The sequence below is a fragment of the Myotis davidii genome, unplaced genomic scaffold (assembly GCF_000327345.1).
Source record: "Myotis davidii unplaced genomic scaffold, ASM32734v1 scaffold292, whole genome shotgun sequence".
NCBI lineage: Eukaryota > Metazoa > Chordata > Mammalia > Chiroptera > Vespertilionidae > Myotis > Myotis davidii.
The window spans coordinates 3,553,496-3,568,429 of NW_006285042.1; the positions used below are offsets into that span (position 1 = coordinate 3,553,496).

General features: G+C 42.3%; 1 protein-coding gene across 1 annotated transcript in view; it reads left to right on the forward strand.

Moving 5' to 3' along the window:
• The first annotated feature begins 482 nt into the window (after positions 1–482).
• Positions 483–14,934, forward strand: part of PHACTR2 (phosphatase and actin regulator 2) — a 170,513-nt gene continuing 156,061 nt past the window's right edge. The window contains exon 1 of the mRNA XM_006755389.2: positions 483–920. Within this exon, the coding sequence (XP_006755452.1) occupies positions 908–920 (13 nt within the window). The 5' untranslated portion in view covers positions 483–907. The remainder of the gene's footprint in view (positions 921–14,934) is intronic.

The window sequence follows — 14,934 nt, forward strand, 5'->3', positions numbered from 1 at the left end:
TAGCCAAATTAAAGAAAAGCAGTGAAATGGTGTTCTCTGTGTTCGTAAATGCACTTTTCTTCATGCTCCCATTTCTGTTTTTGAGAATGGCTACAGATTAGAACATCTGTAGCATCCCTGGACATCTTTTGACTATTGCGTCTCACATGATTAGTGCCATTTAGTGAAAGCCCGTTGACTTTCCCTGTCGGGCTAGGTAGGAAGAAATCCTGACTGGAAATAGAAACCCTAGTCATGATGAAAACATAACCAAGAAGGGATGGCAAGCCTCAGCTTCTTATCATATACTCAGAGCAGAATAGTGAAGATGGCCTTTATTTTAAAATGTTTTATCTGTCATTCCTTGCTCACCCCCAACAACAATAACAAGAAAACTTTCACATTTCACATTGAAAAGTTGCCGGGTCATCCAGTGATGTCAGGGATGAAGGCTGGATCCCCTTTAGACCTGCCCAAGGGGGAGGACCATTTAGTGTATGGTTCACGGAGCCTCTTTACCTTTTCATTATCTCTGCCTCCCCTGCTCCTGTTTGCTCTGGCACCTTGGGGAGCAGCATGTACTCTGCATAGCATGTGTGCTTCTTTCTGAAACGTGCAATCCACTCCACACTGCAGTGATTTTTTTTTCTCTCCTTTGCTTAGAACAGAGGTGAAAACCCCAGAGGATTCAAGTATCCACTTGATAGGCTCAGTCTCTCTTAATCAGCCTGTAATGGAGCTAATGGCTGTTTGTCATCCTTGGAGATATAAATTTCCTGGCGGTGTCTCCTGCAGACAGCGCATGGAGAAGGCTGTGTGTGCCAGCAAGCACCGATAATCAGCAGAAGGGCAGGGTGCTTCCTTAGCCAGGAGGAGCGCCGGGCTTCCCGCTGCCAGGCTCCAGAGCTCGCCGGGCCACTCCTGAGACATGGACGATGCCGGTAGGTAAAGCAAGCCTGAATCCTTCCCACCCTCTTGGCTCCTTTGCCGTCGGCATCCTTCCCTGCAGGATGTTTGTCTGTGTGTTGTTGGTCTTGTCCTGCGCTCTCACGTTCGAGCCGGGAGACATGGTATGTGTTCACCCTGCTGCATTGTCCACAGGGCGCTCAGTGTTTGCTTTGAAGTTCAGGAATTGGGAACGCAGATTTTAATTCCACAGTCACCTTTTGGAAGACTACACGGTGATTGTATTTAGGCTGCAGGAAGTGTGCTTTGCTGTGTGATTCTTTTGTGCTCAGAACAGTGGGTGAAAATGCATCTGGTTAATGAAACAACTTCCTAAAGCGTGGCAGAAGATGGATGGAGTTAATGAACTGAACAAACATTTTTTCACTGTTACGGTATGCACTGTGTAATAGCAGCTGAATGCTTGTGTCTGATGCTTAGTCTTCCTGTTAGCATTAAAGGTGAAAAACATCTCAGTATCCTCTGATATTTTAGTTTCAGGGTACAGACATTAGTGGCCAATCAGGTGCCTTTTGAAAATGTATTTGTGTTTAATATCTTGACAGCTAGACAAACATGACTGTGGGAGTATTCTAATGCCACTTAAATGGTTAGCATAAAATTACTTCGCATGTGGAACTTTTTCTGTGCTATATTGGACTTTTAGAAGAGCCACGCTATGGGATTACTCCCCATTTTGGCGTTAAGGATATTAAATGCAGAATTCTCCCCAAAATTCTATAGATGCTCTGTCTCCTGAAACTCATTAGCTCAGTTGCTCAGCTGGTTGCGGTTTTATAGAGAGATGCCTTGCAGCCTGTGGACACAGTCAGCTCTGCAAAGAGGATGCATCATTTACAGCACATGCCCCACAGTAAGATGACTCATTTTTAGCAAAACATATTTGTATGTGAAATGTGGCTATTTCAGCTCTTGGTTCAGGTAGCGTAGGCAGGCAGAGATTTTGAAGGTAGTGTGTTTTGAGTTCTTTCATGAAATAAGTTACCAGATTTTGTGACTAAAATCATTTTGTCTTTGACATTGAAGACATTGACATAAATTGGAACAGTACAATATTAGGGGTGAAAATGTCAGGGCTATGAAAGGAACAAAACAAATATGACAGTGTGTGTGTGTGTGTGTGTGTGTGTGGAGGAAGGAGGCTGGATTGATGTATGTGTGCATTATAGCCCACATTTTTGGTCAATAAAAAAATATGCCAATAGGGCTTGTCATTAAAGCACGTAGGTGTGATGTTCCATGACAAGGCACAATTTTAACAGGAACCCCAGGCTTCTCTAATTACAGTGGTAGAGTAAAAAAAAAATAAATAAATAGATAAATAAACTAGAATCCCTAACTTAGCCTCATTTAAAACTTCTGCCACCCACAAGTAATTATACTGAGGTCCTGGCAGAATTATCGTTTTAATTCAAGTAAATGCCTTTCTTAACTGACTCATGTATATTTTTAAAGATCATTTAAGAAAAGGAATGAAACTACTATAGAGCCCCTCTGTAGGTTTAAAAAATGCTAAGGGTTAGGATTTACTTCTTGGCTTTCTGTAACAGGGGGATGAGTATTTCCACAATTTGTACTTGTATTTATGCTTTCAGATGCTATTAATAAAATACATCTGCTTCTGACACGTTTATGACTATGTATGCACTGTGTTGATGGCTTTTAAAGCAGCAATTTCTCTATCATTTCAAATTGTAGGTGAAATCCCAAATGTGTAACTTTGAGTGGAATAACAGGTTTTTAAATTTGAATATTTCAGAAATAATACTTTTCTCATAATAGTTAATTGGCTGTCAAAGATCACTTTTCATAGTAATATTTTGATGATGTAAGCAGCCTCTTATAGCAGGGACATGTGAACATCGCACACACACACGCACACACACATACACACTTCAATACCTTGTATTGACTATAAGGAAGGCATTTAAGATAGTACTGGTAAGTGTCCCCCCCCGCCCCATAAAAAATAAAAGCTCTAAATACCTTTAACATTGAACCAAGACACCCAATTAACTTGGGATACTGCAATTTCTCCAGTTTAATTTAAACAAGATCATGATGTGGAATATCTGTCTAAATTTTCCAAGCAGAAGTGGTTGAGGCCTGGATAGCAGGGGCTAGCAGTGTAGAGCTGAGCACCAGCCCCAACAATTGGACCACCCACTTCAGGGAGCCAGGTCTTCTTCAAGGTTGGATGTGTTTTTGTTTAAATGCAATTTTACTGATTTCAGAGAAGAAGGGAGAGGGAGAGATAGAAACATCAATGATGAGAGAGAATCATTGATTGGCTGCCTCTCGCACACCCCCTACTGGGGATCGAGCCCGCAACCCAGGCATGTGCCCTTGACCACTATCGAACCTGGGACTCTTCAGTCCACAGGCCAATGCTCTATCCATCGAGCCAACCCAGCTAGGGCCAAGGTGGGGTTTGGATAATTGTTAGGCAGAAACACAACAGTGGGCACACATGAGCCAGTGCCTCTGATTTATTCAAATCACGCAGAAGGCTGCATAGGAGAGATTCGTGTGTGTTTTCTGTTAACACATAAGGAAGAGTTGTTGCCTGGGACTCGGGCCCGTCCGGTGCCCATGAGAAGGTCTGAGCCCACATGCTGGTGTGCTTCCACCCACCCTCTCCTTAGCAGGCGAGAGCCGACAGTCCTCCCAGCTCTGAGAAGGAGACATTCCCTTCCCCATAATTGCTGGCGTATGTATTCCTTTTAAAAGCTTTTCCTGGAGTAACAATAAAATATTTATCTAACAGTTGTGTGTAGAATATGTCAGGGCAGTTTTAGCAATATCTAAGCTTTTCTTCTTTTTTCATGTGCTTGTTTCTTCTGGTGAGTTCTATGACTGATATGGCTGTTCCTTTATCAAGCAAGGCTATGACTACAACTGCAGTCCGAGTTATTCCATCCCCATGTCTGTGTCTGCTACTTCTCCACCCAGCCTTGACCAGGCGTCCTCATGGAGTCGTTGTGGAAGGTAGTGCTGAGGCAAAGCTGATTAACTTGGTGTGTAATTAACACACCCACTGTCTGAAATGTGCTTCCATATTCTATAGGGCAGAGTAGTCTCACAAGTTTGGTAGCATTTGTTGGGCTAATTTTTCTTTGCTTGAGACCAAGATATTTCCATTACCATGTGTGGGTCATAAGAGACACATTTCTAGGTGGCATCTGTTAGAGCCACTTGCCCTCACCTTACATTCTGCCCCAGTGGCTTAAAGGGTTTTGACTCTTGTACAATCACTGAATGTGGAAAACTTCACTGTCTACGAGCTCCTTGCAAAAGAGACTGGAGAATCATTAGGAAACAGGTAGAAGAAAGGTTTATTATGGTGTGGTCAAGAGCATGAAATGATCCAAGATGAAAACCAGCTCTACCACCTGCATCCCAGTGACCATGAACAAGCTCTCTAAACTCTGTGGCCATGTATTTTCTCATCTATAAGTGGCAACAATAATTTTACCTATCGAGATAGTTATGAAGAGAAAATACGGTAATATGTGTGAAGCTTTGTACAATGGCTGGCATATGGTAAGACTTAAGATATGTTGGCTGTTTAAAGAATCATCAAAAAATTGAAGCAGGGTAACATTATGAACAACTCTATACTCTAGCAGGGTGGCTCTAGCAGTGAGACGATGCTGTGGGAAGGTGAGCATTTATAAGCTAAAAGCAGTCACGTGGATGTCCCAAGAGTGTAATTGGAAATTGATGTGGGTGGTGCAATGGGAATGGGGTTGAGGGATGCATTGGATCTGCATCAGTAGAGCATGAGGAGTGGGTAAGGAGGAAGCAGGGAGTAGACTAATCACAGCAGACCTTTGAGGTTTCTAGTTTGAGAATCTAAGATAATAGTCTTGTACTATGGAGCACAGAGGAGTTTTAAGGGAAAGACATGGGTGCCATTTTGGAATCGTTGGGTTTGAAATACTTCTGTGTGACCCACTAGCCAAAGTAGCTGTTCAGTAATGACTTTCTAATCCACTAAAAGGTGTGTACACACACACACACACACGTATACACACACACAGGCATGGGTACATGTGCACACATGGAATTCCTTACTAACCATGGATTTGAGGTAATACAGGATTGTTTTCTGTTTTATTTAAAATCTTTTCTATTTTATGTATGATTTAGTTCAGCCCTGTAAACCCCACTGCAGCTAATGCTTCCCTTCCCCCTCTCGCCTAGCCTGTGGGGGAACCTAAGGGGTGGTGTAGAGAAAGGAGACTTTCCAGTGCTTCTTGAAAATCTTTCAACACAGGTGGAGACAGGACCAGGCCCAGAGAAATATGCCCCTGAGTATTGAAGTGGTTTTGGTAAAGGCCAGGCTATTATATAAGCAAATGTAAGCACCAAGACATTTCAGTTCCAGCCCCTCAGAACTTCCCTAGGAGAAGCTACTTTAGCAACTCAGGCTGCCCTCGCAGAGTCCTAACAACAGAAGACAGCAAATCGAGAGAATGGTTACCTAATGGAGGAGACTTTTTATGTGAATTAATTTGCTTTGGAAATGAATGCTTCCTGGGACAGTTGGCTATGTGTGAAAACTATATTTGGTGCAATTTAAAATGTTTTCCTATATTTTCTACTTTCATGATATCTTGATCTTAGTAGCTGCAGTTTTGTTAACCATCTCACTCTTAGACATATAATAATGTTATACACACACACGCATACATTTGCATGCATTAGTAGATCTTTATGTATGTACTTGTGTGTGTATTCTTGAGTGGGGGATTATCAGTCTTGATGCAGGAGAGTGAACTTGATAAAAATTTAGAACAGATTTTCTTTTTAATTAAAAAATAAATTTATCCTTATTCTCTGAAATATTCCTTATATTGTAAAAGTAGTTCCTATTGAACATTTTCTTAGCTATAAAACAGGTAAATACAGTATTTTCCTTGGAATTTATTATGAAGCCCATTGTGCTGTTTTAGCACTTTATGGTTCACCAACTACACCTGAGATTCACATAAATATTTTTTTTTCTAAGGGAGAGATTAAAATGTGATAAATAATCTGCTTTTAGAACTATCGGTTTTAAAAATGACAATATTATTATAGAAATAACTGTACTTTTAAAACAAAATGTCACAAGGAAAAACAGATTCATGTTAAAACGTAAAAGTACTCTGAAGGTGGCACTAGATTTTCTTAGTAGTTTTTACTGTAATTGAAGAGCAACTTTGACCTCCTGGGAATAAACCACAGACTGAGCTGAAGAGTGGGCTGAACCAGGACAAAGTCTTTGTTTCTAAAACAAAGCTTGGTTTTGTTTTGCTTTTTCAGATCATTAGAATCAGTTCTGAGTGTTTTTATTCTTTGCAACCACTCATATTTCCAAAGGCAAAATGAATTCTGGTTTTTCTATATTGATAGATGGGAATTTTTATGAAATGGCTTGCTTGGTTCAGGAAGAACCTTTGGAAAAGATACAGAGAACAAGCAAGAATACATTTTGGTAGAAGCCATTTTTAGGAACTAGCAGATTGTTCACTTGCATAAATATCAAAGCTTGATTACTTAAAACTTAAATATCTGTGTCCTCTATGTCCAGGATATCTCTTCTCGTTTGTTTCTAGCCTTTGGGGCATTTCATTGGTCACTAGCATCACCATCTGATAATGTGAAGAGGGAAAGGTAGCTGGGCTTAAACCCGCATTGGAAATGAGTAAAAGTCAATTACACCTGTGAGAGTAGGAGTACTATGCAGATGTTTAAAAATACACACTTACATTTCCCATGAAATATTAAAAATGGGTGATAGCAGATTTTATATGCAAGAAGTTAATTTTAAAGTTCTGTTGTATAAGTCAGGCCTCACAAACATATATAAAATAACTAAACATTAAGTGTCTTAAAAGAAAAGGAACGTACTTTCTTTAATGTCTGTTATGTCTTAGGCACCAAACTTCAGTATTTACATGTTACATCATTAATTCTTGCAGCCACTCTTACTTACTCTGTAAGTAAATACTATTTCCCCAGGTTACATAAGGAAACTGAGACAAGTAAGAGCTCACTCAGTAAAATGGGTGATTTATAACCTGGAATCCAGCTCTTTTTGACAATGGCAAAATTTAACCCAGCATTTTTTATGTTGTCATATTCCATTGCGAATGGGGAGTCTTCATCATTGTATCTTCCATGGTGTCTTCCCAGTGCCTAACATGTAGTCAGAATATATGTTTTAAAATTAAATTGAATATGCCATTTCATTCATTGAGAGCAATTTTTCCAAAGAGAAATTCATTTTTAAATATTCATGTTAAAAGTGATCATATCACATCTGAATATGTGAATATGTCTTTAGATGGAAGTCAGTACATGGGTAAGAAAATATGTATTTCAGTGTTTCTTTCATAAACATCATACGTTTTATATGCACAAGGATCCTCAGTCAATCATGAAGGGACTGAGGTTTGGCTTCTCTTCTACGAGCTCTCGGGGAGCCTTCGGTTTTAGGAAGGGGTGTGACATGATAGGACTGATGATTTCAAGGCACAATCATCATCATGGGAAGAACAGACAGGAGAGAGGCGAGAATGGAAGCTCCCAAAAATGAAATCCACTTAGAAGGCTCTTGGCTGGGGTGGCGGTGTGGATGGAGAGGAAACATAATGAAAATCCAGCCTGTTTCAAGGCCCAGCACATATCCCATCTTCATATCTTCCTCAATGGTCTCAAGCCCTGCCTTTCCCCAGGACACTACCAGAACTCGCCGCCCAGTGTGTATTTAATGGTAGCCTACCTGGGATCATCCTCCATTTGAGTCTTTTTTTCCCAACCAGACTCGAAGCATTTTGAGGGCAATGGACACAGCATAGCTATTCCTGTGTCCTCCAAAGAGTCAGCGTGCTGGTTCTCGACTTGGCCACACATTAGAATCACTTGGAGAGCGTTCAAAGCATAGCAGTCTCTGGGCCCACCCCAGGCAACTTAGATCAGAGTCCATGGAGCGGGGCCACGCTATTGGTATTTGCTAAAAGCTCCCAGAATATCTAATGGACAGCCAGGGTGAGGACCAGTGTTACAGACCCTCAGAAATAGCTACCAAGTGGGAGTAAGTGCTCTGCTTCTCCCCACTTTCTCTTCTCCGCCCTCCCTTCTCCTCTCCTTCTCTCTGCATAGGCCAGTCTAGCTGAGAATTTGTGCTGGGGAATGATCTGCTTCCAGGGCAATGCGAGGCTATGACAGGGACCGAGGCCTCCGGGGAATAGAAACAAAAGAGCAGAGGCTCCTGGACAACATGTCAGAATAGCCACAAAGGTGACTGACTCCAGGCTTTCTGTCACCTACCTGTCTGGAGTGTGCGGGCCTGATCAGAGAAGGCAGTGGTGGAGGGGCAGTCACCTGCTTCCGAATCGGGAAGGCTGTTTTCTCCGCTAGGGTCTCTCCAGGAAATGAAATACGGAGAGATTAAATCACTGCAGCGGCAAAAGCAGTTTCTGGTGAGACTGTCACAGGTAAAGCATTAAACTAATAAGAGATGCTAACCATCCTTGTCAAGAGTTCACACTAGAATAGGAACATTATTAGACCCCCAGTAGCACTGCTATGACTCAGTCGTCACTAGCTGTGTATCTGTGCCGAGCGGCTGGGTCAGGGCCACTATTAGACACCGATGCTATATTTGCTGGATCCATGTGACCCACCACAGGCGGCCTGCTTTTTAGTGATGGAGAAATAGGTCCTCTTCCACCTCATACTCCCCACTCCCCCCCCCCCCACACACACACCCTCAGAATGAGTTTCAGACCATTTTGAACTGACAGTGACCTTAAATATTTAAGCATAGGGATTTCATAACTTGCTTTTCTGAGTATTTTGGGAAATGATGCTTTTTAATGAGGATCAATATATACCTTTAATGGAAACAGTAAAATTAAAATAACTCATCTTTTGTAATATTTGATTTAATATGGTCACGAGGATCATTTGAAAAGTGTAATTGACAGAGGGCTTTTTAAAAAACAAAACTCGAAATGTTTTTACAAATGAAACATTTAGTATTGGGGGAGCCCCCCCCGGGCATTGCAAAGGAGGCTTGGAGGCGACCCTCATTCTGTTTGTGTTTGTTTGTTTTGCCTATCGCACCTCTCCTACATGGATGCACCTCACATCCCCACCCTAACTGCCCTTCCTTCTCCCCATCCCCTTCACGCACACGTCCCGTGGTCTGGTCACTCTGCACTTCTCAATACACCCCAGGAACACATGTAATTTCATCATGCCACTCCTTCTACGTGAGGGCACCGTCTGCATCCCCCATCACCACCAGGAAAAGCCTCCACATGGAATAAGACCCAGCTCCAGGGCCCCCTCCTCTGTGGACCTTCTGCAGTTCTTCCGGATGGAATTAGTGTTCTCTTTCCTCTCCTACCCCTGTGTCAGCACCTGTCAGGTGAATTGTGATGCTGTTTTATGTGTCTGCCTCTTCAACTAGACCGCAGGCTCCTCAGGGACACGGCCTCGTCTTCTGAATGAGCTCATCACCTCGTGCAGCCCCGCCTGGCTAAGAGGGCAAATGAATAAACTGGCCATATACCATTTAAGATGAGTAGTGAGGAGCCCATCACAGTTGTTTGTGGAATTAAAATGTGTCTGTCTGTCTACCTATCTATTTACCCATCCATCTCCCTGTCTGTTTATCTACCTATCTGTCTATCTACCTATCATCTATTTCTATCTATCTATCTATCTATCTATCTACCTACCTACCTATCATGTATCATCATCCCAACCCCATACCAGACTTATAATTAGACTCTCCCATGGAAGGACAGAGAGCTCTTTAAAAAAAAAAAATGTTTCCTGGTGATTCGGTGCACACCTCTGGTGAGAACCATTGTTGGTCTTAGGAACATATAATAAAGCTGTTTTTTGTATTAAGATAATTGCTTAGTCTAATGAACAGAACAAAATAAACTGAACAAAATAAATCCAGAGACTTAGAAGCATGGAACAGACTGTCAAATCTCAGAGGGAAGGCAGGGTGGGTGGGTAGGTAGGTGGGAAGAAATCAACCGAAGAACTTGTATGTATATATGCAGAACCCATGGACACAGACAATAGGGTGGTGAAGGCCTGGAGTGGGGGCAGTTCTGGGTGGAGGAGGTCAGTGGGGGAAAAGGGGGACATCTGTAATACTTTCAACAATAAAGATAAATTTTAAAATATTAAAAGAAAACTTCTATTTTTTAAAAAAGGTAATTGATTACTGCCAATATGAAAGCACATTATTATGTAGAATCATTAAGATCTTGTGCCATTTACAAAATGCTCTGATGTGCCCTATTGGAGGCTTGAGTTGGTCAGTAAATGCAAAAGCACCTCCCATTGACACTAGTGCCTGAATAGGGTGGTGACGTCCACATTTTCTTCACCCACTTACTGTGGAGAGACACTCTGTGGCAGTGGCTCTCAACCTTCTGGCCCTTTAAATACAGTTCCTCATGTTGTGACCCAACCGAAAAGAAAATGATTTTCCTTGCTACTTCATAACTGTAATTTGCTACTGTTATGAATCATAATGTAAATATCTGATATGCAGAATGGTCTTAGGTGACCCCTGTGAAAGGGTCATTTGACCGCCAAAGGGGTCGCGACCCACAGGTTGAGAACCGCTGATCTATGGGGTCCATATCATGAACTTGTTGAAAACATCATCCACCCAACTTGCCTTTAATTTATCACATGCTGCATGCCTCTGTTTGCATTTTATAGACTTGGGTGTTATTTTCTTAGTAATGGAAATTCGACTACCATCCATTTTTTATGAGCAGCTTAACTTAGGGCACTTTTAATAAAGGGATAAAAAGGAAAATTTGCCAATCCTGACCCATAAGCAGTCGGCGCGGTATAAGAGTAAAAGTATCTTGGGTTTCCTCTGTGAGACTTTAGGCTTCACCATACCCCCTTACAGAACGGAAGTCAATTCACGTGCTCAAACAATAAGCATTTTACAGCGTTCATTAACCTAAGGGTCACTTCTTTAAATTAAGGAAGTTCAAAGACATTTGTTTAAATAACTGTGTGACTATAACTCTGATTGAAAAAAGCCAGAGAGTTGAAAATTAAAGTCAACTTTGTCTTTAAAATCCAGACTTTGTGGAAAATGCATTTAGAATGAAGCAGCACCGTTAACTTTTAAATGCCCTGGCTTGTGTCAGGTTTGATCACAAGGCTCACATTCTAGAAACAAAGGTGTCTCTCACGCTAACAGATGTCGGCTTTGTCCCCAGCAGTTTCAGGGAAGGTTTTCATGGAGCCTTAAAACTATAAAAACTCCTAATGTACTTTTGGGCGCCTGGGTTATTTTAAAACGAAATCAAGTCCCACAAAACTATGTTTTAAGAGCAGGACTAGAGCTAAGTGATTGTGTGTTAGAATGCTGTACATTCTTTAGTAATATCCCTTTCATCTTCACAAAGGCTTACAGATATAATTCATTTCTCACAGTTCTCCAGTGAATGATGTGAACATTTCAAATGATCAGTTCTGCTTTTACAGACATGAGACTACGTCAAAAAAGTGTAGTTATTTATTTATTTTCAGAGAGCAGCCTCCTGTACCTCTTAAGTGCACATGGAAACCTTTGTATGGACATAGAAAAAGCATGTCCGCGTGAGTATGTGCTTGGCCTTCGGCCAACTCATGAGACATGGGCCATGGCAAATCTGATTCCCATTGACTTTTGTGCAGAAGGAAAGCCAAACACAATTTACCCTTAGGGCTGCATGCAATATTGTTTTTCAGGGAAATGTGGTTATATTTGTCCTGGGTACAAAGACTGTCTCTGGGGAGGACAGCCAAATGGCTTTGGTCACAGTGTCCACAAACACAACTGTCCTAGTTCGTTATCTGGAAGCTGTCTGTGCTGGGATGTGCACTCAGGTGATGAGGGATCGGAAATCAGCTGGAAATTTCAGTAGAGGCTCGTTAATGCAGGGACCATGCCTACAAAGGGCATATGTTTATACGGAAAGTGGGGAGCAGGTGAGGGGACAGTACAACCCCCCCAGGGAAATGACAAGAGTAGGGCAGCCCTAGCATTTTCCCACAGAGATTGAGCATGGAGATCCAGTTCCAATGTAGGGACTGGAGTACTGGGTAGAGGATTTGGACAAACGAGAGAGAGAGAGAGAGAGAGAGAGAGAGAGAGAGAGAGAGAGAGAGATTCAAGCGGGCGCTAGTTTATGAGATAGGTCGACGGAGGACTTTGGGAGGGCTACATGGGTTTTATTCTGGCTTATTTGATTTGGTGTGAGCTAGCAGCAAAGAAACTTCAAGCTCAAGGACAAGTTCCCCTGTGCCCAAATCCCCAGAGGCCCCTCAGTGAGAAAGGGCAGCTTGTTGCCATAGTCCAGCCTCTTTCTGGGACAGCCCAGAACTCAGGCAGCCAGTAGCTAACAAGAAACGCACCCTTCAACCACCAGCTTTTCATTTTAATTCATATTGTACGTGAGAATTATTCTTTTTTTTAAAAGTATATATTTTTATTGATATCAGAGAGGAAGAGAGAGGGAGAGAAAGATAAAAACATCAATGATGAGAGAGAATCATTGACCAGCTGCCTCCTGCATGCCCCACACTGGGGACCGAGTCCACAATCCGGGCATGTGCCCTGACTGGGAATCGAACAGTGACCTCCTGGTTCATAGGTCAACACTCAACCACTGAACCACGTCGGCCAGGCAAGAATCATTCTTAAATTGCAACTCTTCCTTATATTTAGTCACATTTACCTGCCTTCTCAAATGGAACATCCTGTAATATTTGGAAGAGTGTGGAAACGTGCAAAGAAATTAGACTCCATAGAAAAGGAGAACACCCATCCTGGTTGAGCCTCTTCCACTTACTGGCCTGGGGCCAGGGGCTCATCCATGGGCCTCGCTTTATCCATCTAACTAGAGGGTCAGTTATTCTTGGCACTGCCAGAAGTATAACATCAGAGCAGACTTGTTTAGTGCCTACATGGTGTCAAATCTTTACAAATATCAAGTCATGTATTCCTCACAGTCGCCTCACAGGTGCCCATGAGGGGCCCCCCAGCCTGCGTGGCCCCTGCATCCCCACCTGGTGTTCTCACACCATCAGCTTGTGCTATTGTCAGGGTTCTTGCTTTCTGCAGCTTCCATTTCTCTCCCTTCTCATGGGCTCTTTCCTTTTTCCTTTGAGTTTATTGAGGTATAATTGATACACAGCCCTGTATAACTTTAAGGTAGCGGTTCTCAACCTTGGCTACACATTAGAATCACCTGGGCATCTCTTTAAAATCGTGATTTCTGGGCCTCATCCTCTGGAAATTCTGTTTCTTTGTTACTAATGTTGTGGCCCCACCCCATAACAAAGAAACAGAATTTCCAGAGGATGAGGCCCAGAAATCAGGATTTTAAAAAGGTTTCCAGGTGACTCTAATGTGCAGCCAAGGTTGAGACCCACTGGTTTAAGGTGTCTAGCATAATGATTTGTATTACCAATACAGCTGTGAAATGATTATAGCACACTAGCTGTAGTCAGCATCTATTCATCTGTTAGCTCATATAGATACAGAGAAATGGTTACATGTGCTGTTTGTTATCTTCGGTGGTCTGGGAAACCACATCATTGAGATTGTTGTCCTTTCGTCCAAATGCGCACAGAACCCAGTGCGGGCCTGGGTAGTTTTCCTGTGGTTCACACATAGGAATGTCTTACTTTTACTTGGAGCAAGTGGCAGTGCAGTTCATTTCCAAATCTTCAATGACCCTGCCCCTGCCCTCAGGATCAAGTTAAAACTCAAGGTCTCACGCAAATCTCTGGTCTGCTTGGCCCCCACCTGTGTCACCAACATTATCACCCACCTCTGGTCACACAGCCCTGGGCCCCAGCGCCGACCCTGCATCTCATCTCAGATCCTGCGCTCTTGCTTCTCTGCTTGGCTGTGTGGCCTTCTCCTCGCCCACTGTTCCTTCCGTGTGCTTCACCTGGTGAGTTCCCGTCTCTCGGGACCTGTGGCTAGGCTGTCACCGTCTGGAAATCCTTCTCCACCCCAGTGCAGGGGAATTACTCCCTGAGCTCACCTGGCACACATACCATTGCGTCGTCATTGGTTTTTCACGTCCTCTGTCCCCACCAGCCAGGGAACTGCTCAAAGTGATCTTCTCCTTGGTTTCCTTAAGGCCTAGTACAGCACATGGCACACAGTAGGTACTTAGTACGTGCTGGCTGACTCACTGCTTATGCCATTGCTTCCAAACTGCAAAATGTGCTATGTAGCACAGTGGTGTATTTAGACATTCTTATTTTGTAATTTTTTTTTAAGTTTAAGGAGGAAATGATAGTTCGAAGAAAATGCAGTTGGATGCAAAAATGCAAAATGTCACTATCAGCTTGAGGATGTTGGTAAAATCCTTATACACCCGAAAATAGTTGTTGTGACTATTGATTTTTTTTTTCTGCTTGACTGCCATTAAACAAATTTAGAATTTTAAAATGCACATTTTTGTAGGAATTCCTTGCAAGGGAAGATGGAACATGTACTAATTATAGTAACAAATGTATTGAATGTGATATCTCAAGAAGAAGGAAGTAGCATATAACTAAATAAAATATTTTTTATCTCCCTAACCAATCTGGCTCAGTGGATAGAGTGTCGTCCTGCGGACCAAAGTGTCCCGGGTTCGATTCCAGTCAGGAGCATGTGCCTCGGTTGCAGACTCCTCCCTGGCCTGTGACATTTCTCCCTGTCTTTCCCTCTCTCTTCCATTCTTTCTAGAAATCAATGGAAAAATATCCTCAGATGAGGATTTAATAAAAAAAAAAAAAAAAGAGAAATCTCTATTAAATACGTGCTATTTAAAAAAGAAAAAAGAAAAAGTATTTTTTTCAAAGTGGGATTTGATTACAACACAGGCACAAGACATGTGAAAGTTGGCCATAAGTCAGGGCTAAAGAAGAATCAGTCTTCAATCTGGAAGAAAAAAA